Raw genomic sequence first — 27777 nt, forward strand, 5'->3', positions numbered from 1 at the left:
CAGGGTACAGACAATCAGAAGAAATCATTGCCAAAAGTATCATACTACAAACAATTATAGGGTTAAATTTAGAGTGCAAATTTTGGTTCTACCTGCCTTTCACCACACCCCATCTAACAATCACACTTGTAATAATTGATTTTATTTCCATCATACCAGAATACTTAATTCTGCAATAAGACAATCAAAATAATATATATGACCATTAAAAACATACAGCACAATACTTGCTAATGTTGCCATTTTTTCTGGCATTTAAAAGCTTGAAAGTGAAGTAAGGCAATAAGGAACACTACCCAGGGACTATTTCAAGGTGGGCCTCTTTCAGGCCTTCATTAGGAGGTGATCTCATTTTAGAAATATTGATCTAGTAGGTGAGACAAAAAGAGGAAGATGTTCAACCATCTTCTAATATTTCTTTTCCTAGTTGATAATCTTCCAAGTATTAGCAACTGATGAGAATGCAAAGGAAACCACTGTGCAAGATACTTGCTCACACTTTCTAGGCTGCACAACTCCAATTGTACTTAGTGATGTTTCTTCTAACTGTATATAATATTCATTGAGTTGATTCAATTTAGCAATATCCTTAAGTGATTGTTATGCCATACTTGAAAGGCATGCTCCACTATCAGTTCAAAACTGATAATAAAATGTCACAAAAGTTCACAAACACTTTTGCCTTTGTTACAGTTACAATGTTAATGGAAATGAGGTATATTAACCAATATATGCTAACTCATATGAGACAAACTTGTAGCCCCTAGTGCTTCATAATTCTGTAACCACAGAATTTCTCTCCTGCCGTAGTTCTCTTGATTGCCTTCCTTAAATGGTTTCCCCTATCTAATTGGAACCTATCTCTGGTGTATCAATATTAAGGGCTCTGAGTCCCAATGATTTGCAACTCATTAATCCTTCTGCAGGTGAAGTGTGCAGTATGTTAAATGCATGAGGATTATGTAACCCCATTGATCTCAGATCCTTCCATCAACTGGTTTCACAAAAACTCTAAATTCAGTTTAGCAGATCAAGTGTGGTGGTATGCATGGTGTGAAATGCATAGGGATTAACGAACTCCAAATCAATGGGGATTACAAGATTGGTTTCAATTGACACATCATTTGGACTCAGAAAATCAGGTATTGGTTACCTACTATTTAATGACTAGCTGTCGCACCTGGCTGGTTGAAAAGTTACGTGAAACAACTGAATATTAAATGACACGTAGGGACTCCAAGGCTAAGCATAATAAACTGCTTTTAAACAGTTTTAAATCCTCAATTTTTCTAAACCTACCAGTTTAGGACTGTATTTCAAAAATAATTATGTTAAGATTGTACAAAAGCAAAATACTGCAGATGCTGGAAATCTGAAATGAAAACAGAAAATGCTGGAAATACTCATCAGGTCAGGCAGCATCTGTGGAGAGAGAAACAGAGTTAATGTTTCAAGTCGATGACCTTTGATCAGAACAGACTTCAAAAAAAGCTGCCCACAAAGATTTAGTGGGCTCTGGAACATGGATTTCTTCTATTCTGATGTGAATTTGAATTTGGCACCATCTGCGGCAACCAGCAACAATACAAGCAGCAGGCAGGCTGATCAGCCAATCAGATTGAAGAATTCTCAGACAGCAAAGCAGGAAGTAAAAAGCAGGGATTATAATTCACATTTTAATCATTGTACAGAAAGCGAAATAAAGATAGTGACATACACATGGGATTAAGGTAGAAGTTGAAATATCATATACTTTAAAAAATAAAATAAAAATTAATTCTTATTTTAAAAATCATGCAGTTTTCAGATGTTCTGAGGGAATGAGACTCCACACTGGTAAAATTAGTTTTTCAGGGCCAGAGAAGTTGGTCAGCAGTAATTATGACTTAGTATGCCATTAAAAACTTAGTTACACCTGATTAAACAAGGCTTATTTAATTTTTTTTACAATGAGAAAAGTGCGTAGAAATTGAAGTTCACGTCAATTCACTGATTCTGTGTTGATTATATCTGTGAAAACTGCAACAGAGCACCCTGTGGAGGAGCAGGGAATCACTGACGGCAACTTCTGGATTTCCACATTTACTGCGCATGTGCAGACGCCAGAAGTTGCTGTCATTTTTACACAGTAATGACGGGGAGTGCTGACAGTTTTGCTGTCATTGCTAGTGCAAATTCCGGGCCATAGAGATTAAAATGAAATAGAAAAAGGAGTAAATGATAAATGTCAGGATCATATTTCAGGAGAGATCAAAACGGAATACAAAAAGTACAGGGGAGAACTGAAAAAGGAAATAAGAGGGCAAAGAGAGTGTAGGAGAATAGATTAGCATGGAAGGGATCCCAAAGTCTTTTTATAAACATATAAATAGTAAAAAGGTAGTCGAAGGAAGGGTGTGGCCGATTAGGGACCATTGGTTGGAATCATACCTAGCACAAAGGAAGTTGGTTGTGGTTGTTGGAGGTCATTCATCTCAATCACATGACTTCACTGCAGGAGTTCCTCAGGGCAGTGTCCTAGGCCCAACCATCTTCAGCTGTTTCATCAATGACCTTCCCTCCATCATAAGGTCAGAAGTGGGGATGTTCGCTGATGATTGCACACTGTTCAGCACCATTCGAGACTCGTCAGATACTGACGCAGTCCGTGTCCATATGCAGCAAGACCTGGACAACATTCAGACTTGGGCTGACAAGTGGCAAGTAACAGTCACACCACACAAGTGCCAGGCAATGATCATCTCCAACAAGCAAGACTCTAACCATCTCCCCTTGACATTCAATGGCATTACCATCGCTGAATCCCCCACTATCAACATCCTGGGGGTTACCATTGATCAGAAACTGAACTGGACCAGCCATATAAATACTGTGGCTACAAGAGCAGGCCAGAGGCTGGGAATTCTGCGGCGAGTGTCTCACCCCCTGACTCCCCAAAGCCTTTCCACCATCTACAAGGCACAAGTCAGGAGTGTGATGGAATACTCTCCACTTGCCTGGATGAGTGCAGCTCCAACAACACTCAAGAAGCTCGACACCATTCAGGATAAAGCAGCCCGCTTGATTGGCACTCCATCCACCACCTTCAACATTCACTCCCTCCACCACCAGCGCACTGTGGCTGCAGTGTGTACCATCTACAAGATGCACTGCAGCAACTCGCCAAAGCTCCTTCAACAGCACCTTCCAAGCCACTTAGAAGGACAAGGGCAGCAGACGCATGGGAACATCACCACCTACAAGTTCCCCTCCAAGCCACACACCATCCTGACTTGGACCTGTATTGCCGTTCCTTCACTGTCGCTGGGCCAAAATCCTGGAACTCCCTTCCTAACAGCATTGTGGGTGTACCTACACCATATGGACTGCAGCGGTTCAAGAAGGCGGCTCACCACCATCTTCTCAAGGGCAATTAGGGATGGGCACTAAATGCAGGCCTAGCCAGCGACGCCCACATCCCATCAATGAATTAAAAAAAAAAAAATCTTGTGGCGGCAGAGGGCATGACTGAGATACTAAATCAGCACGTTGCATCTGTTTTCACTAAAGAAAAGGATACAGTACTACCAATGTCACAGTGAAGGAGGAAATAGTAGAGAAATTGGATGGGATAAAAATAGATATAGAGGAAGTACTTAAAAGGTTGGCAGTGCTCAAAGTAGAAAAGTCACTCAGTCCAAATGGGATGCATCCTAGGGTTGCTGAGGGAGGTAACGGTGGAAATTGTGGAGGTTCTGGTCACAATCTTCCAATCCTCCTTAGATATGGGAGTGGTGCCCGAGGACTGGAAGATTGCAAATGTTACACCCCTGTTCAAAAAAGGGGAGAGGGTTAAACCCGGCAACTACAGGCCAGTCAGCTTAATGTTGGTGGTGGGGCAAATTTTAGAGACAATACTCTTGGACAAAATTAATTGGCACTTGGAAAAATATTGGATTAATAAATGAAAGCCAGCACAGATTTGTTAAAGGCAAATCATGTTTGATGAACTTGATTGAGTTCTTTGATGAAATCATGGAGAGGGTTGACTAGGGTAGTGCGGTTGATGTGTATATGGACTTTCAAAAGATGTTTGATATGGTGCCACATAATAGACCTGTTAGCAAAATTGAAATCCATGGGATTAAAGGGATAGTGGCTGTATGGATACAAAATTGGCTAAGGGACAGAAAGCAGAGAGTAGTGGACTAGACTGGACTAAGTGTACCGTGGTGTCCCCCAGGGGTCGGTGTTGGACCACTGCTCTTTTTCATATATATTAATGACCTATCCTTGGGTATACAAGGCATAATTTCAAAGTTTGCAGATGACATGAAACTCAGCAATGTAGTAAACAGTAAGGAGCATCGTAACAGACTTCAGGAGGACATAGACAGACTTTAAATTTGATGCAGAGATGTGTTAAGTGATACATTTTGGTAGGAAGAATGAGGAGAGGTACTATAAACTAAATGGTACAATTTTATATTGGGTGCAGGAACAGAGACACCTGGGGGTGTATGTACAGAAATATTTGAAGGTGGCAGGACAAGTTGAGAAGGCTGTCAAAAAGGCATATGGGATCCTTGGCCTTATAAATGGAGGTATAGAGTACAAAAGCAAAGAAGGTATGCTGAACCTTAATAAAACACTGATTAGGCCCCAGCTGGAGTATTGTGGCCAATTCTGGGCACCACACTTTGGGAAGGCTATCAAGGCCTTAGGATGCAGAGGAGACTTACCACAATGGTACCAGGGATGACGGACTTCAGTAAAGTGGAGAGACTAGAGAAACTGGGATTGTTCTCCTTAGAGAAGAGAAGGTTAAGAGGATATTTGATAGAGGTGTTCAAAATCATGAATAGTTTTGATAGAATAAATAAGGAGAAACTGTTTCCAGTGGCAGAATGGTCAGTAACCAAGGACACAGATTTAAGCAAATTGGCAAAAGAACAAAGGCGACATGGTGGAAAAAAGTTTACGCAGTGAGTTGTTGGGATCTGGAATGCACTGCCTGAAAGGGTGGTGGAAGCAGATTCAATAATAACTTTCAAAAGAAAATTGAAGGGGAAAATTTTTCAGGGCTATGGGGAAAGGGCAGCAGGGTGGGACTAATTGTATAGCCCTTTCGTAGAGCCAGCACGGGCATGATAGACCGAATGGCTTCCTTCTGTGCTGTATATTTCTATGATTCTATGAAAGTGCTCATTATCACTATTGTAGGAAGATAGGAACAGGAGTATGCCATTCAGCCCCTCGAGCCTGCTCTGCCATTCAATTAGATCATGGCTGACCTGTACCTCAACTCTATTTACTGGCCTTGGCTCCATATTCCTTGCTATCCTTACCTAACAAAAATCTATTGATCTCAGTCTTGTAAGCTTCAATTGTCCCACCATCCACAGCCTTTTGGGGGTGATAATTCTAGATTTCTACTACCCTTTAGGTGAAAACATGCTTCTTGATTTCTATCCTAAATGGCCCAGCTCCAATTTTAAGATTTTGGATTTCCCCCATCCGAGGAAATGGTTTCTCTCTATCTACCCTATCAAATCCTTAAAAAAATGTAAACACCTTAATCTGATCACCCTCAACCTTCTATATAGAAGGAAATACAAGCCAGGTTTCTGCAGCCTGCCCTCCTAGTTTAACCCTCTAATCTCCAGTATCATTCTGGGGCATCTGTGCTGCACCCCCTCCAAGGCAAATCTATCCTTCCTGAGGAGCAGTGCCCAGAACTGAACGCAGTACCCCACATGGGGTCTGACCAAGGCTCGGAATTGTCAGGGGCTTCTGGCATTGTCGTTATCTCTTGCTTGATATTTTTGTAGGAATCCCACTCTGGGAGCAGGAGGAGGTGAAAGAGGTAGGAACAAACTGAGCTGCAGCTGGAGGGAGAACAAACAGAAGTAGAGATGCTCTGAGGAATCCTTACACTCCCACCATAGTTCATAGACCCAGAACAACATACCTGCAGTTTTCAGAGGAACATTGCTTAAGGAAGCTTTGATTCTCCAGGGAGTCAGTGGCAGAGCTGTGTCATCTCCTGCAAAAAGACCTGCAGCTAACTGCCACATCTAGAAGAGCATTGCCTGCTGCAGTCAAGACCACTGCAGCCCTCAACTTCTTTAGGAATCTGGACAGAACCAGAAGCAAAGGGGCTATCAGCAACATCAGTCAGTCTGCAGCCAATGCTTGTATTAAACAAGTGACTGATGCCTTATTAGCTAGAGAAAACATATTCATCACTTTCCCCATGGACATCCAGATGCAGCAGTACAGGGCTCTGCAGTTTGCATAGATCACAAGATTCGCCCAAGTCAAAGGTGTAATTGACTGCACCCACATCACCCTGCAAGTTCTTTCACACAATGTACCTACTCCATTAACGTGCAGCAGGTGTGTGATGACTAGCAACTCCAGTGTGTGCCTGTTTTCCTATGATTGTATATTGCATCAATTATCCATACCCTATTGTTTGTCCCTGCATAGCAAGTTAAAGACTGGCTGCATGGAAACCAGGGCTATTTCCTGCATACCTGCCGTATGATTTTTCCTAGGAGCCCATACTTGGCAGAAGAACACTGCTACAGTTAGATCCATGAATCAACTAGAGCCTTCATCGAGCAGACAATTGAAGTCTTCAGACAATGATTCAGATGCCTGGATGTGTCTGGTGGCTTTTTGCAGGCACCAGCTCTGGCTTGCAGGAACTATGCCCCCAGAAAATGAAGTAAGTTGTCAACTAGGTGGGCGAAAGAGTGTCATGGCTTGTGGTTGGCTGGATACTGCATAATTTTGTAATGGGGACAACCACATGGAGCCACCATTGGAGGAGGGTCTTCATCATAATGAGGGAGAGGACACTGATAGCACATAGCATGGTGATGAAGCAGGAGTGGTCCAACTGCAGCCAGAGCTGTTTCGAAGAAGTTCACTGAAAAGGACTTCGGTTGAGCAATTCATGCTCACCTGCATTAACAGTCATGTCCAACAAATGTTTCAGTCCTTGCACCCTGCAAACAACAGCATCTGTCCAAATACAAAAATTTATATTCATGTCACTTAACATTTGAAGATCACCAGCTACTACCCCCTTTGGAATAGGAATCCCCCTTTGTCATTGGTTGGCCTGGCCCACGTGATCCCAGGGACGCTTGCGAACCGCATGCGCCCCTGGGATGTGTGGGCCTTTATGCAGGCAAATACCTGCAGGCCTAGGACGGCAAGAGTCCGAAGCTCCAGAGGCAGCAGGTAAGTACGTACTTTTCTTACGGTTCAGAGGCGTATGCGGGCGGCAAACTTCCGACTGTAATTTCCAGGACAATATAACAAGAACATAAATTATCAGCTGTGAAAACTGATACAGTATTTGGTTTGGTATACGTACATGAAATCTAGGCTTCACACTTTAAATCCTCAGAGGAGGTTACTTTAAGAATTGTATATCTTGAGCCCTCTCGATGCACATTCTGTGGCATGTAAAAAGGAATGGGGTTGACTTTGCCCATAAATTAACAAATGCTCTTGACATTTAGGGATTGAGTTCCATGTCACTGTTCATGAATGCTCAAATTGTGGAAAGGCAACTTTAGCTGCTTCTGATAAAGTGTATTAAACATCTGCAATTTCTTTATGCATTGATTTAAATACTAACCTACTTTGTATTAAGCTACTAATAGTTTCACAAAAGTTGAACGTGTTTGTTTAGTTGCTTTGCACTGCCAAATATTAGCACTTTTGTTTGGGTACTGGTTTCCACAAACCCAGTGATATGATGGTGTATGCTCAACCTTAATCTGTTGCCAAAGAAGTCTGCCATGTTCCAAGTAACCTGGAAAACCATTGTGTTCACCTGGTGATAATCAGTGGGACTTAATGTTATTTTATGTCTGTAAACAGCAAAGGCTATTCCATGTGGTACTCTTTTGTACTCTTATGTAACAATTTCCTAAAAGTGAGCAAATATTTAAACAGATGCATACCAGTGATGTAGAATGGTGTTCTCTAAGCCAAAATTATTCTCATTAATTAGTTTTGGCATTTTTAACAAAAAAAGTACCAAAATCTTTACCGTGTAAGGAAGTGACATCTAATGTAGACAAGACATTTAATGGAATATTTCAATCAGTCAGTAATGATACAGACTGTTAGTGTAATAAGTTCTTACATTTAAGATTTCTGTTGAAAGCCAGTTCATTAAGTTGTCAGGTTGAGTGGCTGACTCTGACAAGGACATTTTTGGAGGGTGGTATATAGCAGTTTAAAGGAAAGCACTGATGTCTCTTAATTGCCGAGGGTAAATTTTTTTCATCAGTTTTGCATTTGACATTGATGAAGAGGAACAGTTTTCACACAGTTGCCAGCTGCTGTTCAGAATTTAAACTGTCATCCATTGCTTCAATTACTTAAATTTGTCTAAATTAAACTGAACATAATTCCAAACATCCTTTCACAGAAAAGACCTGCTGAACATTGGAAGCAAAATTTCTGGCAGCATATGTATTTTTGATTTCTTACAAGGTTTAACTTTAGTTTCAAATGTTTCAGTTTGCTGCAGCTACTTCAAGTGAGGCAGAAGAATGGGTTGAACAGCTTCAATTTGTATTAAAAGGTAAGAGCTAAAACAGATGTGGAACCAAAACACTGGCTTAGGTTGCTCTGCCACTTTCTGGCTGCTTCCGATTGTTGCTAGTATACTGGATCTGTTGGTGTGCAGTGCTAACCACTGAGGCCACTACTCAGCTCCGTTGGACCCCTGGATCAACCTAATGCTGGCTTTCATCTGCAAGTGGATCAACAATCACTGCATCGCCCTCCAGAATGTCCGTTCAATTATGAACGAGGCCCTTTCCATCTATGACCTTACTGTGGATGATTTAATTGATGTTATGGCCTTGTTGGAAAACTGGCTCACGAGTGATGACACCTTGTCCTTTATTGAACCCTCCCCGCATGGCTATACCTTCCACCACCTGCCCTGCCCAAACTGCCGCAGTGCTTTGTGGGCCTCACCTGGGTCTCTGACTCCTCTGGCATCTTCTCCCTTGTTCCACCCCTCTCACATCTCCTTTAAGATTTGCATTCTTTAATCCCCATCCAACCAGCATGCCCAGTTTCTCACAGATATCCTCACTTCTTTCCTCCTTTAGTCTCTGCACTGAGCAAATTCTCATCTTCGGTAATTTCAACCTCCATCTCAACTCACCTAGCCCACCCTCCTCTGAGTTCACTGTCCTCCTGTCCTACCTTAACCTCTCCCTCCAGATAAACTCTCTTACCCATATTGACGCCCACCCCCTCGACCTCGCCATCTCACATACCTTCTCTAATCCGACAGTAATGCTGAGGTTGGAGTTGGCATTAAACGGGAATTTAGAGACGCGTGCAGTAAGGGCACAGCAGTTATCATGGGTGACTTTAATCTACGTATAGATTGGGCTAACCAAATTAGTAACAATACTGTGGAGGAGGAATTCCTAGAGTGTATACGGGATGGTTTCCTGGACCAATATGTCGAGGAACCAACTAGCGATCAGGCCATCTTAGACTGGGTATTATGTAATGAGAAAGGATTAATTAGCAATCTTGTGCGAGGCCGCTTGGGGAGGAGCGATCATAATATGATAGAATTCTTCATTAAGATGGAGAGTGAAGTAGTTGATTCAGAGACTTGGGTACTGAATTTAAATAAAGGAAACTACGATGGTATGAGGCATGAGTTGGCTAGGATGGATTGGGGAATGTTACTTAAAAGGGTTGACGGTGGATAGGCAATGGCAAACATTTAAAGATCGCATGAATGAACTACAGAATTTGTTAATCCCTGTTTGGCATAAAAATAAAACAAAAAAGGTGACTCAACCATGGCTAACAAGGGAAATTAGGGATAGCATAAGATCCAAGGAGAGGACATATAATTTAGCCAGAAAAAGCAGCAAACCTGAGGATTGGGAGCAGTTTAGGATTCAGCAAAGGAGGACAAAGGGATTAGTTAAGAGGGGGGAAATAGATTACGAGAGTAAGCTTGCAGGGAACATAAAAACTGACTGTAAAAGCTTCTATAGATATGTAAAGAGAAAAAGATTGGTGACGTCAAGCGTAGGTCCCTTGCAGTCTGAATCAGGGGAATTTATAATGGGGAAAAAGGAAATGGCAGGCCAATTAAATACATACTTTGGTTCTGTATTCACAAAGGAGGACATAAATAACCTCCCAGAGATGTCGGGGAACATAGGGTCTAATGAGAAGGAGGAATTGAATGAAATCAGTATTTGTAGGGAAATGGTGTTTGGGAAATTGACTGGATTGAAGGCTGATAAATCCCCAGGGCCTGATAATCTACATCCTAGGGTACCTAAGGAAGTGGCCCTAGAAATAGTAGATGCAAGCTGGTCATCTTCCAAAATTCTATGGACTCTGGAACAGTTCCCATGGATTGGAGGGTAGCTAATGTAACCCCACTATTTAAAAAGGGTGGTAGAGAGAAAACGGGGAATTATAGACCGGTAAGCCTGACATCGGTAGTGGGGAAAATGCTAGAGTCCATTATAAAAGATGTAATAGCAGTGCACTTGGAAAACAGTGACAGGATCGGACAAAGTCATCATGGATTTACAAAAGGTAAATCATGCTTGATTAATCTACTGGAATGTTTTGAGGATGTAACTGGTAGAATAGATAAGGGAGAACCAGTGAATGTGGTGTATTTCGACCTTCAGAAGGCTTTCGATAAGGTCCTGCATAAGAGATTAGCGTGCAAAGGTAAAGCACATGGGATTAGGGGTAAGGTACTGTCTTGGATAGAGAACTGGTTGGCAGACAGGAAGCAAAGAGTTGGAATAAACAGGTCTTTTTCCGAGTGGCAGGCAGTGACTAGTGGGGTACCGCAGGGATCGGTGCTAGGACCCCAGCTACTCACAATATATATTAATGATCTAGACGAGGGAACTAAATGTAATATCTCCAAGTTTGCAGACGACACAAAGTTGGGTGGGTGTGTGCTGTGAGGAGGATGCAGAGAAACTCCAGTATGATTTGGACAGGTTGGGTGATTGGGCAGATGCAGTATAATATGGATAAATGCAAGGTTATCCACCTCGGTGGCAAAAACAGGAAGACAGATTATTATCTGAACGGCAATAGATTGGGAAAAGGGGAAGTGCAGCGAGACCTGGGTGTCCTTGTGCACCAGTCGCTGAAGGTAAGCAGGCGGTTAAGAAGGCAAATGGTATGTTGGCCTTCATAGCGAGAGGATTCAGGAGCAAGGATGTCTTGCTGCAGTTGTACATGGCCTTGGTGAGACTACACCTTGAGTATTGTGTGCAGTTTTGGTCGCCTTATCTGAGGAAGGATGTTTTTGCCATGGAGGGAGTGCAGCGAAGATTCACCCACCAGACTGATACCTGGGATGGCAGGAATGACGTATGAGGAGAGATTAGGTCGATTAGGCTTATATTCGCTGGAGTTTAGAAGATTGAGAGGGGATCTCATGGAAACTTATAAAATTCTAACAGGACTAGACAGACTAGATGCAGGAAGGATGTTCCCGATGGCAGGGGAGTCCAGAACCAGGGGTCACAGTCTAAGGATAAGGGGTAAGCCATTTAGGACTGAGAGGAGGAGGAATTTCTTCACCCAGAGAGTGGTGAACCTTTGGAATTCTCTACCACACAAGGCAGTTGAGGCCAATTCATTAAATGATATTCAAGAAGGAGTTAGATATATTTCTTAAGGCTAAAGGGATCAAGGGATATGGGGAGAAAGCAGGGACTGGGTACTGAATTTGGATGATCAGCCATGATCTCATTAAATGGCGTAGCAGGCTCGAGGGGCCGAATGGCCTACTCCTCCTATCTTCTATGTTTCTATGTCTCAATCACAGACAAGGCCATCTTGGTTCACTTCTTTGTATCCCTGACCACTCACATCCCCATTTCCCCTTCTAATCTCGCTTTCTTCTGCAATTGACCCTGGAAACACTCCCCCACCCCCACTCTCCGCCCGCCAAACCAAGTCACTTACATTGACACTTTCAAACTTCCAACTATCTAGCCTTTGATGCTCCGTTCATCACGATTCTTCTACAGCTATCGATCTGCTCAATCACCGCCTCACCTCCACATTTTATGCTCTTGTCCCCAGTAAAACCCTTACTCTCTCCCACCCTGGTTGTCCCCCCTGGTACGCCTCCTATCTTATAGAGTCACAGAATAGTACAGCACAGAAGGAGGTTATTCGGCCCATTGAGATTGCACCGGCTCTTTCAAAGAGCAATCCAGTTAGTCCCACTCCCCTGCTCTTTCCCCATATCCCTGCAATTGTTTCTCCTTGCAGTATTTATCCAGTTCCCTTTTGAAGGTTACTATTGAATCTGTATCCACCACCCTATTAGGCAGTGCATTCCAAATCCTAACCACTCGTTTCATAAAAGTTTTTCCTCATGTCGCCTCTGGATCTTTCGGCAATCACCTTAAATCTGTGCCCTCTCATTATCAACCCTTTAGCCATTGGAAACAGGTTCTCTTTATTTACTCTATCTAAATCCTTCATGATTTTAAACACCTCTATCACATCTTCACTTACCTTTCTCTGCTCCAAGGAGAACAACCCCAGCTTCTTTAGTCTATCCATATAATTGTAATCCCTCATTCCTGGAACCATTCTAGTAAATCTCTTCTGTATCTTCTCAAAAGACTTCACGTCCTTCCTAAAGTATGGTGCCCAGAATTGGACACAATACTCCAGCTTGGGCCGAACTAGTGTTTTACGTAGGTTTAGCATAACTTCCTGGCTTTTGTACTCTATGGGCTGGATTTTAATTCAGGGACCAGCTGGGGTCGTTTAATCTGCATTTCGTGTTATCCACCAAATCTAAATCGATGTGGGAGATTGATGCGATTTTAACTTAATTGGCCAATTGAGTTCTAACGTGTGAGAACCCATGGCAAATGAGTTTTTCCAGTCTGAAAGTCGCCTCCGATGACGTCATCATTGCTGCTGCATTTAAGGTCTGCAACAAGCCTTGCTTCTTCTGCAGACTGCCAACCTTTTGGCCTTTCATGCTACAGGGACCTGGAGGCAGAATGGCCAGCCAGAGACCTAGGGCTGCTCCGAGGTTTGATGCAGGCTTTAGTTGAGGGAGCAAGAGCTCATAAAGAGGTGTTCTTCCCTTCAGGGAGGAAGAAGCCTCCCCAGCAGACCAAGGCTGTGTGGATCCAGGTGGCAGAGGAGGTCAACTCATTATCAGTAACCCGCAGAACCTGGATTCAATGCAGGAAGAGATTTCATGACCTGTGCACTGGAAAAGTGAGTATGAATTTCCCATCACCCTCAATCTGATCCCCATTGCCTTTCCTCACCAGCGCTCAGCTTTAGCAATCTCTTCCTCCACATCCCACTTGACACTGACATCCATGCACCCTTACCCATTCCCTCTCTATGGTCACATTCACCTAACTATTCGACTATGCAGCCCTCACACTCCCTATCACTGTGATGCTATGAAAACAACTGACAACACACAGGGAGGGCCCTTGGTCTTGCCACCTCACTCCATCTTTGTCTCCTTCTAAGTATCTATGCTATGGAATCTCTACACTCACTCCTTTTTCACTCAACGTCCACTTGTCTCCCTCATTGCAGGAAAAGAGAGCTCACGATAAGCGAGAAAGAGCGAGGACAGGAGGAGGGCCACCCTCAGTAGCCCACCTCGCCCCCTGGAAGGAGGCGGTCCTGGAGATCATAGGAGTGGAGGAAAATGCGCAAGTGGGGGACAGACAGAGGGGTGCATCACAGCAAGCTGGTGACAGAATAGTTTTCCATCTCTCTCATTGACATTGCATGAGTCGCTGATAATGATTCTGAAGCTCTAACAGATGGAAGCTCTAACAGATGGACTAATGATCATCTGCAATATGCAATGTGCATGTATCTTGGCATCACACCTCTGACTCTTTCCTTTACTCCCCCACAGGACCATCGCAAGCACCCGTCCCCACTAGCCAGGAGGAACAGCATGAGCCTCAAGACTCCTCAGAGGAAGCTGCAACCTCTGAGGGCGCAGCGTCAGCAGAATTCAGCGCACCCAGCACCAGCGCAGACACTCACACCTCGGTGGGACCTTCGGGACATAGAGTAGTGTGGTCACCTGGTGTATCACAGTTCAGCAGATTGTGGAGACAGGGACAGCAGTGGAGAATCCTAGTTGGAGGGCGCAGGACTCTGCCAGCTCGGTTCAGCTGCATGTTGACCCTCTGCCTCTGGGTCCAAACATAAGATCAGCGGTGCTGGAACTCCAGCAACCGATGCAGGAGTCTCTGGCAGGTTTTGTCTCTAGGGTCGCTGCGAGTGTGGAGCGAATGGAGGAGTCCGTAGCGAACATGAGCAGAGCCTTTGTGGAGTCATTGGCGCATGAACGCATCACCATGGAAAGGATGGCAACCTCCATGGAGGCGATAAATCGCCAGAGTGCAGAAAAAATGGTGAGTGTTCAGAATAGAATGACATCTCTGGAGGAGCGATGGTCATCTATTGAACAGAGAAAGCAGACCTTCATGGAAGTGAGTAGGACTGCCAGTGCAGATACGGGTTCCCATGGCCCCCCTGATGTGCAGCAAGGTGCTCTCAAGCCACTTGCAAGAGCTGAGGGGGACCCGACACATGAGAGGGAAGTTGGTGGCAGACATCAAGGAAGTGGGGGCTCCTCTCCAAGCGCTCACACTTCCATGCCACTGCAGAGCTCTCGGTCAGAGCCCCACCAGAGTCCACACCTATCTGAGATCAGCGTCTCGACCCCTGCACAGCCGCAGGAGCAGCAGACTGTTGCTGAGCCCTCACAGGTTTGCAACCCCAGAGGACGCCCGCCAAAGGCCCTCGAGACAGGAGCAGCAGGAAAGTGAGCAAGGGGCCTCCACATCTGCTGAAGCCATCGGGGAAGCACCACGTAGGAGCACGTGTAAGAGAAAGATACTGCACAAATAGTCACAAGGGTAGGCACTTGGGTGAAATTTGATGTTTTCTGTGAAAAAGCCATCAGATGAATAATGTAAATGAAAAATCTGATGGCTCCTGCTGTAGTTGTGGCGTGTGTCATTTCGCAAATGGGACTTTCACATTGAGGGCTTAGGATTACTTGCAATTGTCAGTATGGTGGTCAAATTGCTAGGAATCCGCTGGTCCTTGGCCATTGTCGATGCTCAGGTAAGAAGCTGCGAGGCAAAAGTGCTTGATTGGCTAGGCTAAGCAAATCTGGCCAAGGTGCCTGCGTTCCTTGCATCCCGGCGTGTAATGCTGCCACTGGTTGATGGGCCTCTGCAAGATGTTCGTTTTCGCTCTCCTCCTCCTCCTCCTCCTCCTCATCTGAGGAGGATATGTGAGGAGCCACTTGGTCCTCAGGAATCTGCAAGCCATGACACTGTGCCATGTTGTGAAGTGCACAGCAAACCATGACAATTCTGGAGACCCTGGCTGCTGAGTACTGCAGGGCTCCACCTGATCTATCCAGGCATCTGAAGCGCATCTTCAGCAAACCAATGGTTTGTTCGATTATGGCTCTGGTGGACATGTGGCTGGAGTTGTAGCTCTCCTCAGCTTTGTTGGATGGGCTCCTCAAAGGCGTCATTAGCCACGTCTTCAGGGGATAGCCCTTGTCTCGAAGTAGCCATCTGTTAAGTTGGTCTGGTGGACTGAATAGCAGAGGCATACTAGACTGGCGCAGTATGAAGGAGCCATGGCAACTGCCAGGGTACTTGGCACAAACATGCAAAATTTCCTTCTTGTGGTCACACACCAGCTGGACGTTAAGGGAGTGGAAGCCCTTGCGGTTGACAAAAATACCTGAATTGCGATGGGTGCCTTAAGGGCCACGTGTGTGCAGTCAACGACGCCCTGCACCCTTGGAAAGCCTGCCAGATTAGCTAATCCAACCGCACGCACCGTGACACTTGCGTGATCCTTGGTGAAATGGATGTGATTGTGAGTGATGGCAAAGAGGGCATCGGTTACCTGCGTGATGCAAGTGTGTGCGGCCGCCTGGGAGATGCCACTGATGTCTGCTGCTGATCCCTGGAATGAGCCCGAGGCAAAAAAGTTGAGTGCGATGGTGACTTTGATGGCCACTGGTAAGGGTTGTCCACCTGGTCCTCTGGCCTGCAGGTCTTGTTGCAGCATTGCGCAGATGTCACCCACTACCTCTCACGAAAGTCTGAGCCGCCTGTGGCACTGCTGCTCAGACATGTTGAGGTAGCTGACCCTGTGTCTGTAGACCCTGTTTGGGGGGTATCTCCTGCGCCGACGGGCTTCCATGCGCTGGCCCCTTCTGGCCTGTGCAGCTTCAGGTGGGTGAGCAGCAGCTTGGCACTCCTGTTGCTGCTGCTGCTGTTGGTGCTGCTGTTGTTCCTGGTTCTGCTGGTGCCGCATCTGGTCTTCGTCCTCATCTAATGTCCAGAAGGGAAGGAAATAAATGGCTCCCATGCTTCTGGTATATGCCTCAGTTGAGGAAGTGCTCAGTGAAGGTGGCGAGAGGGGTTTCCCAGGAGGTCACACTGGAGATGGGTGTCAGGCTCCAAACTTCCACAGCTGTGGTTATGCCTTCTAAAAGTTCCCCCAGACCTGAGACTACAAAGTCCTGCCACCTGCAAATGATGGCTGATCAAATCTCCTCTTTAATGGTTGAGCTGCAGCTGATAGTCAGCAATCCAATTGTGCTCCCACCAGGTTTCACCGTCGTGTTTCAGAACAGGCGTGTTTCACGTGGGAAAAGGGTTTCAAATCGCAAAGGCCTTTCAAAGTGGCATTATAGGCGCAATTTAGTGCTTGTTAAGGGCCTTAACGGCCTATCCCGCCTCTTGGAGGCGGGACACAGATGGGACCATTAGACACGAATTAATGAAAATTGCTTGGAGGAGGGGTTGGGCCCGCACGCCAGTTTTTGCAATTTTAACCCCCGACACGCCTCCAATCCCGCCTCCACGGCCCAATGAAAATCCTGCCCTGCCTCTATAAAGCACAGGATCCCATATGCGTTATTAACTGTTTTGTTAACCTGTCCTACCACCTTCAAAGATTTGTGCACAAACACCCCAGGTCTCTCTGTTACCTCCTTTAAAATTGTACCATTTACTATGTATGGTCTCGCCTCATTTTTCCTACCACTTCTCTGTTAAATTTCATCTGCCATGTGTCCGCCAATTCCACCAGCCTGTCTGTCTCATCATGATGTCTATTAAAGATAGTTTATTAACTACCTCACTGTTTACTACACTACCAAGGTTTGTATCATCTTCAAATTTTGAAATTGTGCCCTGTATTCCCCAAGTGCAAGTCATTAATGTATATCAAAAATAGCAGTGGTCCTAGGACTGAACCTTGGGGAACGCCACTCTATACCCTCCTCCAGTTTTAAATCTTGGCTCCCTTATGTCCAAGGGGCGTAGACTTGAACACATATGGCGCACAACTGGTTTAGCCATTCCTCACCAGATTTGGCTGGACCATATCAAGCACTATCAGGTCCTGCTCTCATCTGGCAAAGCTGCTCACTACTATAGGATATCCTGGAATGTAAGGATGACCTCTGGCTTCTTCTCTCCACCACCAACTATCTCTTTAAATGCCTCGCCACTGCCCACTCATCCTCGTGTTCAAATCCCTCAATTGCCTCGCCCCACCCTATCTCTGTAACCTCCTCCATCCCTACAACCCTCCAAGAACTCTGCATTCCTCCAACTCCTGGCCTCTTGTACATTACCCACTCACTTCGCCCTCATCATAGGTGGCTTCTGCCATATAGGCCCTAGGCTCTGGCATTCCCTCCCTAAAGCTTTCCTCCTTTAAGACTCTCCTTAAGACCTACCTCTTTAATTAAGGTTTTTTGTCACCCATCCTAATATCTCCTTTTTTGGCTCCATGTCACTTTTTGTCTGATTATGCTCCTTTGAAACACCTTAGGGCCTTTACCATAGGAAAACATCCTATTTAAATGCAAGTTGTTGCTGTTATTGTAGGTTTCCTGATTGTTACACCGACAGTAATCCATTCCTTTCAAATGCATTACCATTAGCGTTACGATTGGAAAATGTAGATCGGTTAATGGAATGCGTTCTTAAGGAGAATTAAACTGACTACATAAAATATTTGCGCTGTCCTTTTGATAGCTAAGTTGTAAAATAACTGTGGAAGATAACTCTATTGATAAGTACCATTATTCCTTGTCGCCAATAAATTAACTCAAATTTGTCGCAGTATTCTGCAACTCGCATTGTGTTCTGCTTACCCATTACCACCTTCTTCACTGCATGTACTGGCTCCCTATCCACAGTGTTAAATTTAAAATTTTCATCTACAAATTATCTACAAATCCTTATATAGACTTGCCCTACCCTACCTCTTGCATCCTCTCTGGTCCTCTTGACTCTGACTTTCTTTGCTTAACCCCTCCTCTCCGCTGCCCCTCCTACCCCCCCACCACCACACTCCACTCCATTATAGTGGGACAGCCTTAAGACATTTTGGGTCTACTCTCAACAGGTCACTTAGAAAATAATAATACGATTGGGCAGAGACAACACGGATTTATGAAAGGGAAATCATGTTTGACTAATCTGTTAGAGTTTTCTGAGATTGTAACTAGCAGAATAGATATGGGGAACCAGTGGATGTGGTGTATTTGGATTTTCAGAAGGCATTCGATAAGGTGCCACACGAGGTTATTAAACAAAATTAGGGCTCATGGAATTGGGGGTAATATACTAGCATGGATTGAGGATTGGGTAATGGACAGAAAACAGAGAGTAGGAATAAACGGGTCATTTTCGGGTTGGCAGGCTGTAACTAGTGGGGTACCACAAGAATCAGTGCTTGGGCCTCAGCTATTCACAATCTACATCAATGATTTGGATGAGGGGTCCAAATGTAATATATCCAAGTTTGCTGATGATACAAGGCTGAGTGGGAATGTAAGTTGTGAGGAGGATGCAAGGAGGCTTCAAGGGGATATAGACAGGCTAAGCGAGTGGGCAAGACATGGCAAATGGAATATAATGTGGAGAAATGTGAAGTTATCCACTTTGGTAGGAAAAATAGAAAAGCAGAGTATTTTTTAAATGCTGCAAGATTGGGAAATGTTGGTGTTCAGAGGGACCTGGGTGTCCTTGTACAGTATACAAATCACTGAAAGTTAACATGCAGGTACAGCAAGCAATTAGAAAGCAAATGGTATGTTGGCCTTTATTACAAGAGGATTTGAGTATAAGAGTAAAAACGTCTTACTGCAATTATATAGGGCCCTGGTGAGACCACACCTGGAGTATTGTGTACAGTTTTGGTCTCCTTACCTAAGGAAGGATATACTTGCCATAGAGGGAGTGCAACAAAGGTTCACCAGACTGGTTCCTGGGATGAGGGGATTGTCCTATGAGGACAGATTGAGTAGACTAGGCCTATATTCCCTCGAGTTTAGAAGAATGAGAGGTGATCTCATTGAAACATACAAAATTCTTACAGGGCTTGACAGGGTAGATGCAGGGAGGATGTTTCCCCTGGCTGTGGGGTCTAGAACCAGGGGTCACAGTCTCAGAATAAGGGATCGGCTATTTAGGACTGAGATGAGGAGAAATTTCTTCACTCAGAGGGTGGTGAATCTTTGGAATGCTCTACCCCAGATAGCTCAGTTGTTGAGTATATTCAAGACAGAGATCGATAGATTTTTGAATATTAAGGGAATCAAGGGATATGGGAATAGTTCAGGAAAGTGGAGATGAGGTAGAAGATCAGCCATGATCTTATTGAATGGCGGAGCAGGCTTGAAGAGCCAAATGGTCTACTCCTGCTCTTAGTTCTTCTGTTCTTAAGAACTCCCTCCCACACCTTTCTACCTCTCTTTCATTCTCTTGAAATCTATTTTGTTACTTATTTTATTATATAATTTTCACTGGCAGTTGATGAACAGAACTCTGCATTTATCTGAGAAGTCTTTTTTTTTCTCTGGCCAGCGAGCATGGTCAGTGTGCAGCGTAATTCCATCATCTTGCAACGCACCAAAAATGATATAAATTTAATACTGGTATCCGCAGTGTAACAGGAAAATAAGATTGTATAGGCTTTTGCATATGTTGTCACATAGCCATTGTGGCTTCCAGGCCTGCTGGGCTATTTGGTTTCCATGGGAACTTGATAGATCATTGGTTTACAAGCTGTCCCTGACACTCCCATTTGTGCCCTTGTGGCAAGTTAATGTAGTGCTCTAATACCCAAGAAAAAGAGTCAAAGGCCTAGATTTTCCCCACTAAAGTGTCAGCTGTAGCTCAGTGGGTAGCACTCTCACCTCTGAGTCAGAAGGTTGTGGGTTGAAATCCCACTCCGGAGACTTGAGCACAAAAATCTAAGCTGACACTCCAGTGCAGTACTGAGGGAGATCTAACAAAAACAGATTATCTGGTCATTATCACATTGCTGCTTGTGAGAGCTTGCTGTGCGCAAGTTGGCTGCCGGGTATCTTACATTACAACAGTAACTACATTTCAAAAGTACTTCATTGGCTGTAAAGCACTTTAGGACGTCTAGTGGTCGTGAAAGGCGCTATATAAATGCAAGGCTTTTATTTTATACCAACTGAAATTGGGTGGGATAGTAGAGCAGTAGGAGCAAAAAATGGGATGGATAAGTCTATGCCTGGATCCCCATCTCTGAAACGTGTGCCTTAAATTTTCCTCTTCACTTCTCCCCACCCCAAAAGTAAGGAACCTGGCTGACCAATCCTTGAACCAGCTCACCACATTTAAATGATAGCAGTGAGGTGGGGTTAAAGAAACAGGCTGATTTCTCTGCCTCTCCACTGAAGTGCATCAACCCCAGATATCAGAAGAGGAACAATGGTCTGTGCTATGGCAGCAGGAAGACTTGTAATGTGCGGGAGAGGGCCAGGCAGTGGTCACCTCTATAGTTGGAGCAAAGGTACCTGCAATTCATGCATTTTGTAAAAACAAAAATTAAACATTTTCAGGGTGCTTCCACCCCCTTTACTGGTGTCTTCTCCTCCTTCCTGACAATGATGGAGATCCCTTTGTGTGACATAATTCCCATCAGGAACACACATGCATTGTTAATTAGGCCTCACCCAGTAAATGGGTCAGGTTGGTAGCAGGGTGAGGGAGGCAGGTAGAAGTCCCTTCTCGGCCCTCCTCTGGCAATGAAACCGCTCCAGAGGGAAATCCAGCTCAAAATATTAAAGCCTAGGGTAAGATTTGTATGCATAGGGCACTATGTGGAGGTCATTTTTTTTGGTGAAACTTGCACGTAAGCTACCCAGACTGGCACCACTACCATGTGAGGGCCATCTGTAATATGGAGTATGGTGCAGCCAAACATAGATATCATTGCTGCAACTTCTAAACTGCTACAACTATTAACTATATGGATGCCCTTGATCCAGCTACTAATACATTGCAAGGCATCAAACTCCACCAATACATTTGGTTAAGGTTTCCTTGCTGACTTCCAAAACAGCTTCTTTGATTTACCTTTCTCAGAAACAGAAAGGGATTCTATGATAAGCAAATTGAACATATTATAGAAAGGTTCAAAAAGCATCAACAAAGCTTGAGAGCCATTCTGGGGTGATAGATTAACCAGAAAGCACAATTGGGGGGGGGGGGAAATTCGGTATCGACCATTTTGGGGCGCTAACATCGCCTGGGCGCTAACTTTAGCGCCGGCGACCACGAAATTGAGTTTTAACGCCACAAGAGGGAAGTGGAGTGCTCCACTTCCTTCTTAGGGCGCTACTGTCGGAGAGTGGGGTGGAGACTTCAGCAGCGCTGCACACTGGGCCGTGCAGAGCTGCCGCATTCAAAGGCTCCTTCCCTCCTTTAAAGGGAAGGGCCATCGCTGCAGGCTCTGCAATTAAAAAAGTGCCTACCTGGACTACCAAGGCAGCTGCGATAACACGCGATCAGCCCGGCACTCGAGCAGAGTGCCGGGCTGACCGATCACGGGCAGGAACCCGCAAAAAAAAACTAGAACAGGAACGGTAAGTTTTTTTTCCCACTTACCTCAGCCATCTCGCATTTAATCATTGCCCCAAAGCGGTCGGCCACCCAATGCATGTCTCCTGCAGCTGTTGGTGTTTTCGACCAGCGCTGCCGCAAGGGGCGGACGTCAATTTTGGGTCCAGGGTGCTACCAGAGCAATGCGCACAGCGATGATGTCATGATCTCCGGGTGAAGGAGATTGGGGCGCTACACAGTAGCGCCGCCGTAAAACTCCTGCCAAATATGGAGAGAGTCAATGTCGGCGCCGCTCCCAGTCGCAAAGCCAGTTGCGCCCCATTAGCGCCCAAGTGCTAATGGGAGGTGCAAAGGCACCCAATTTTGGCCCCAATGTCTGCTCTTTGGCATACAAGTTGAAGGGAAACTGGATCATTGGTATCCTGAAGTGAAACTACCCGTGGTCCAAAAATAAACAGACAATGAGTCAGAGAGAAGAAGCATTCTGCTTCTTTGACCTGTTGTATCTCCCAGTATCACCTGTCAGCCTGGCTCAGTTAGTAACACTGTCTCCTCTGAGTCATAAGGTTGTGAGTTCAAACATAATTCCTGGGCCTTAGTACATAATCTAGGCTGACACTTCAGTGCAGTACTGAGAAAGTGCTGCATTGGCTCAGCTGCCATCTTTGGATGAGATATTAAACTGAGGCCCCATCTGCTTATTCTGAAGGTTCAGATGGAATAAAAGATCCCATAGTACAAAGAAGAATAGAGAGTTCTCCTTGACCAACATTCCACCCTGAACCAAGCCCTAACTCTCATCCTCCCTCTCCCAGTTTGATGATTCCTCCAAACCAGGGGAGCAAACATTCTCATACTGAGTGGAACTATCACTGTTGCTATCGATGAGGATATGTATAGGAGTCACTTAAATTGATTTACATTTTTGTTAAACATTTTTTAATTTACCCAGTATTTTTCAGCACCTAACCTTTCACTTAATTGTTTAAAAAGACAGAGAATCTGGTATGATCCCAGTAGACGATGACGATGAAGAAATGTATGATGATATAGATCCAGAAATTAAAGATGTCAAACCCAGCCAAGTGCCAATAGATGAAGACATTTATGAAGAGCTTCCAGGTTTGTGTTTTTAAAGTACTCGTTCATTTTGATGTAAATAAAATATTCAAAATGCTCATGAGATGTGAAAATATATGGTTGTAATGAGCAACTCAGCAGATTTTAAATTCATCAGATATTAAATCTTCAAGTTTACCACCATGGGACAAAAAAGGTGATGGTCTAACTAGAGAGCTGATTGAATTAGTGTGAAATTACGCTGGAGGAGATCGAACAAACCGCAAAACCAATACATGGAGGAAAAGCCAGGGATCTGTGCAGTATTGCTGATAAACTACTTAAAGATTAGGGACTCAATGTGGTGAAAGATCTTTATTGTGTAATCCAAATAATTTGTAGAAATTGCTTTAGGTTTGAAAGTGTGTTGTAATAATTCCATTACATAAATGGACAGACGAGAAGGAGTGGGCATGCAGAAGTGATGGTCTGTTTCGTGCCTGGTTAGCTATATGGTCAGATGGAAAGGCAAGAAGGTTTCAGAAGAGGCATGTGCATGTGTTGATCAGATCATCAAGTGGAAATAGATGATTGAATATTGTTCTGCATCATTATAGTTTAATAACCTGTTTAAATGAAATATTGTAATGTCAAACAATGTTCCATTATTCTCATTCAAATAGCAAAAATAACTTATTAAAATAATTATTGTCAAAATTGAATGTGGTTATTCACAGTAAACAAAACAAACAACATGTCAAAAATCTGCTTGTTCGACAAAGTACCACATAATAAACTTGTTAACAAAATGAAAGCCCATGGGAGTAAAGGGACAGTGGCAGCATGGATACAAAATTGGGTAAGGGACAGAAAGCAGAGTAGTGGTGAACATTTGTTTTTCAGACTGGAGGGGAGTATACAGTGGGGTTCCCCAAGGATCGGTATTAGGACCACTGCTCTTTTTGGTCTATATTAATGACCTGTGACATAAATCAACTGAGTGGCTTGCGGGTGGCGCTGTACAGGGAGAGTATAAATACTCGGGCACGGGCCCAGCTTGCGCAGGACATTCTTAACAGGAACTAGTGAAGGACACAACTAGACCTCCATGTTGTAAAACAGTTGATTAAAGCTTTGTTTAATGCTTAGACCAAGTGCCCAGTAGTTTTCTTACGTCAACCTGTACTTGGGCATACAAGTCGTAATTTCAAAGTTTGCAGATTACACGAAACTCAGAAATGTAGTAAACAATGAGGAGGATAGCAACAGACTTCAGAAGGACATAGACTGGTTAAATGGGCAGACACATGACAGATGAAATTTACCACAGAGAAGTGTGAAGTGATGCATTTTGGTAGGAATAATGAGGAGAGGCAATATAAACTAAATTGTTTGGCCTCAACTGGAGTATTGTGTTCAATTCTGGGCACCACACTTTAGGAAGGATATCAATGCCTTAGAGAAGGTGCTGAAAAGATTCATTGGAATGGTACCAGAAATGAGGGACTTCAGTTAAGTGGATAGACTGGAGAAGCTGGGATTGTTCTCCTTATAGCAGAGAAGGTTAAGAGGAGATTTGATACAGATGTTCAGTATCATGAAGGGTTTTACATAGAAACATAGAAGATAGGAGCAGAAGTAGGCCCTTCGGCCCTTCGAGCCTGCTCCACCATTCAATGCGATCATGGCTGATCATCCAATTTCAGTACCCAGTCCCTGCTTTCTCCCCATACCCCTGGATCCCTTTAGCTTTAAGAAATATATCCAACTCCTTCTTGAATATATTTAATGAATTGGCTTCTACTGCCTTCTGTGGTAGAGAATTCCACAGGTTCACCACTCTCTGGGTGCAGAAATTCCTCCTAATTTCTGTCCTAAATGGCTTACCCCTTATCCTTAGACTGTGACCCCTGGTTCTGGACTCCCCGACCATCGGGAACATCCTTCCTGCATCTAGTCTGTCCAATCCTGTCAGAATGTTATAAGTTTCAATGAGATCCCCTCATTCTTCCAAACTCCAGCGAGTACAAGCCCAATCGTCCCAATCTCTCCTCATACGTCATTCCTGCCATCCCAGGTATCAGCCTGGTGAATCTTCGCTGAACTCCTTTCATGTCAAGAACATCCTTCCTCAGATAAGGCGACCAAAACTGCACACAATACTCAAGATGTGGTCTCACCAAGGCCCTGTACAACTGCAGCAAGACATCCTTGTTCCTGTACTCAAAGCCTCTCGCTACGAAGGCCAACATACTATTTGCCTTCTTAACCGCCTGCTGCACCTGCATGCTTACCTTCAGCGACTGGTGCACAAGGACACACAGGTCTTGTTGCACTTCTCCTTCTCCCAATCTATTGCCATTCAGATAATAATCTGCCTTCCTGTTTTTGCCACCAAAGTGGATAACCTCACATTTATCCACATTATATTGCATCTGCCATGCTTTTGCCCAATCACCCAACCTGTCCAAATCATCCTGGAGTTTCTCGGCATCCTCCTCACACCACACACGCCCACCCAGCTTTATGGCGTCTGCAAATTTGGAGATATTACATCTAGTTCCCTTGTCTAGATCATTAATATATATTGTGAATAGCTGGGGTCCAAGGACCGATCCCTGCGGCACCCCACTAGTCACTGCCTGCCACTTGGAAAAAGACCCGTTTATTCCAACTCTTTGCTTTCTGTCTGCCAACCAGTTCTCTATCCAAGTCAATACGCTGCCCCCAATCCCATGTGCCTTAACTTTACACGCTAATCTCTTATGCGGGACCTTATCAAAAGCCTTCTGAAAGTCCAAATACACCACATCCACTGGTTCTCCCTTGTCTATTTTACCGTTACATCCTCAAAAAATTCTAGTTGATTAGTCAAGCACGATTTACCTTTTGTAAATCCATGTTGACTTTGTCCGATCCTGTCACTGTTTTCCAAGTGCTCTGCTATTACATCTTTTATAATGGACTCTAGCATTTTCCCCACTACCGATGTCAGGCTTACGGGTCTGTAATTCCCCGTTTTCTCTCTACCACCTTTTTTGAATAGTGGAGTAACATTAGCTACCCTCCAATCCATGGGTACTGTTCCAGATTCCATCGAATGTTGGAAGATGATCAGCAATGCATCTACTATTTCTAGGGCCACGTCCCTAAGTACCCTAGGATGTAAATTATCAGGCCCTGGGGATTTATCCGTCTTCAATCCCATCAATTTCCCTAACACCATTTCCCTACAAATACTGATTTATTTCAGTTCCTCCCTTTCATCAGACCCTATGTTCCCCGACATCTCTGGGAGGTTATTTGTATCCTCCTTTGTGAAGACAGAACCAAAATATGTATTTAATTGGTCTGCCATTTCTTTGTTCCCCATTATAAATTGCCCTGATTCTGACTGCAAGGGACCCACGCTTGACTTCACCAATCCTTTTCTCTTCACATATCTATAAAAGCTTTTACAGTCAGTTTTTATGTTCCCTGCAAGCTTACTCTCATATTCTATTTTCCCCTTCTTAATTAATCCCTTTGTCCTCCTTTGTTGAATCCTAAACTGCTCCCAATCCTCAGGTTTACTGCTTTTTCTGGCCAATTTATATGTCCTCTCCTTGGATCTTACACTATCCCTAATTTCCCTGGTTAGCCACGGTTGAGTCACCTTTTTTGTTTTATTTTTATGCCAAACTGGGATGAACAAATTCTGTCATCCATGCGGTCTTTGAATGTTTTCCATTGCCTATCCACCGTCAACCCTTTGAGTGACATTCCTCAATCAATCCTACCCAACTCGCACCTCAGTCCATCGTAGTTTCCTTTATTTAAATTCAGGACCCTAGTCTCTGAGTCAACTACTTCATTCTCCATCTTAATGAAGAATTCGATCATATTATGATCGCTCCGACCCAAGGGGCCTCGTACAACAAGATTGCTAATTAATCCTTTCTCGTTACATAATACCCAGTCTAAGATGGCCTGATCTCCGGTTGGTTCCTCGACATATTGGTCCAGGAAACCATCCCGTAAACACTCCAGGAATTCCTCCTCCACAGTATTGTTACTAATTTGGTTAGCCCAATCTATATGTAGATTATAGTCACCCATGATGACTGCTGTGCCCTTATTGCACACTTCTCTAATCTCCCTTTTAATGCCATCCCCAACCTCCGCATTACTGTTTGGAGGTCTATATACCACTCCCACTAACGTTTTCTGCCCCTTGATATTTCTCAGTTCTACCCATACAGATTCCACATCATCAGAGCTAATATCCTTCCTTACAATTGTGTTAATCCCTTCTTGAACCAGCAATGCTACCCCACCTCCCTTTCCTTTTTGCCTATCCTGAATATTGAATACCCCTGGATGTTGAGTTCCCAGCCTTGGCCACCCTGGAGCCATGTTTCCATAATCCCAATCAAATCATATTCGTTTACCACTATTTGCGCAGCTAATTCATCCACCTTATTACGGATGCTCCTCGCATTAAGACACAAGGCCTTCAGAATTGTTTTTTTAACGTCCTTAGACCTATTAGAATTATTATTTACTGTGGCCATGTTTGATTTAAACCGTTGATTTCTCTGACTGCCACTTTTGTTGTTCTCCTTCCTATCTTTTGCTTTTATCCTTGTTTCCCTTTCCTCTGTCTCCCTGCTCAGGTTCCCAACCCCCTACCATTTTAGTTTAAACCCTCCCCCAGAGCACTAGCAAACACTCCCCCCTAGGACATCGGTCCCGG

General features: G+C 44.3%; 1 protein-coding gene across 2 annotated transcripts in view; it reads left to right on the forward strand.

Annotated features, from left to right (window-relative positions):
• skap2 (src kinase associated phosphoprotein 2) overlaps nt 1–27777 on the forward strand; it is a 380245-nt gene that overhangs the window by 222730 nt on the left and 129738 nt on the right. For both annotated transcript variants that reach the window (XM_085988646.1, XM_085988647.1), the window contains exons 8-9: nt 8530–8593; nt 22977–23105. In XM_085988646.1, the coding sequence (XP_085844772.1) occupies nt 8530–8593; nt 22977–23105 (193 nt within the window). The remainder of the gene's footprint in view (nt 1–8529; nt 8594–22976; nt 23106–27777) is intronic.

Source organism: Somniosus microcephalus, chromosome 5 (assembly GCF_052327205.1).
Source record: "Somniosus microcephalus isolate GS21.2 chromosome 5, FLI_Smic_1.0, whole genome shotgun sequence".
In the NCBI taxonomy this organism is placed as follows: Eukaryota; Metazoa; Chordata; class Chondrichthyes; order Squaliformes; family Somniosidae; genus Somniosus; species Somniosus microcephalus.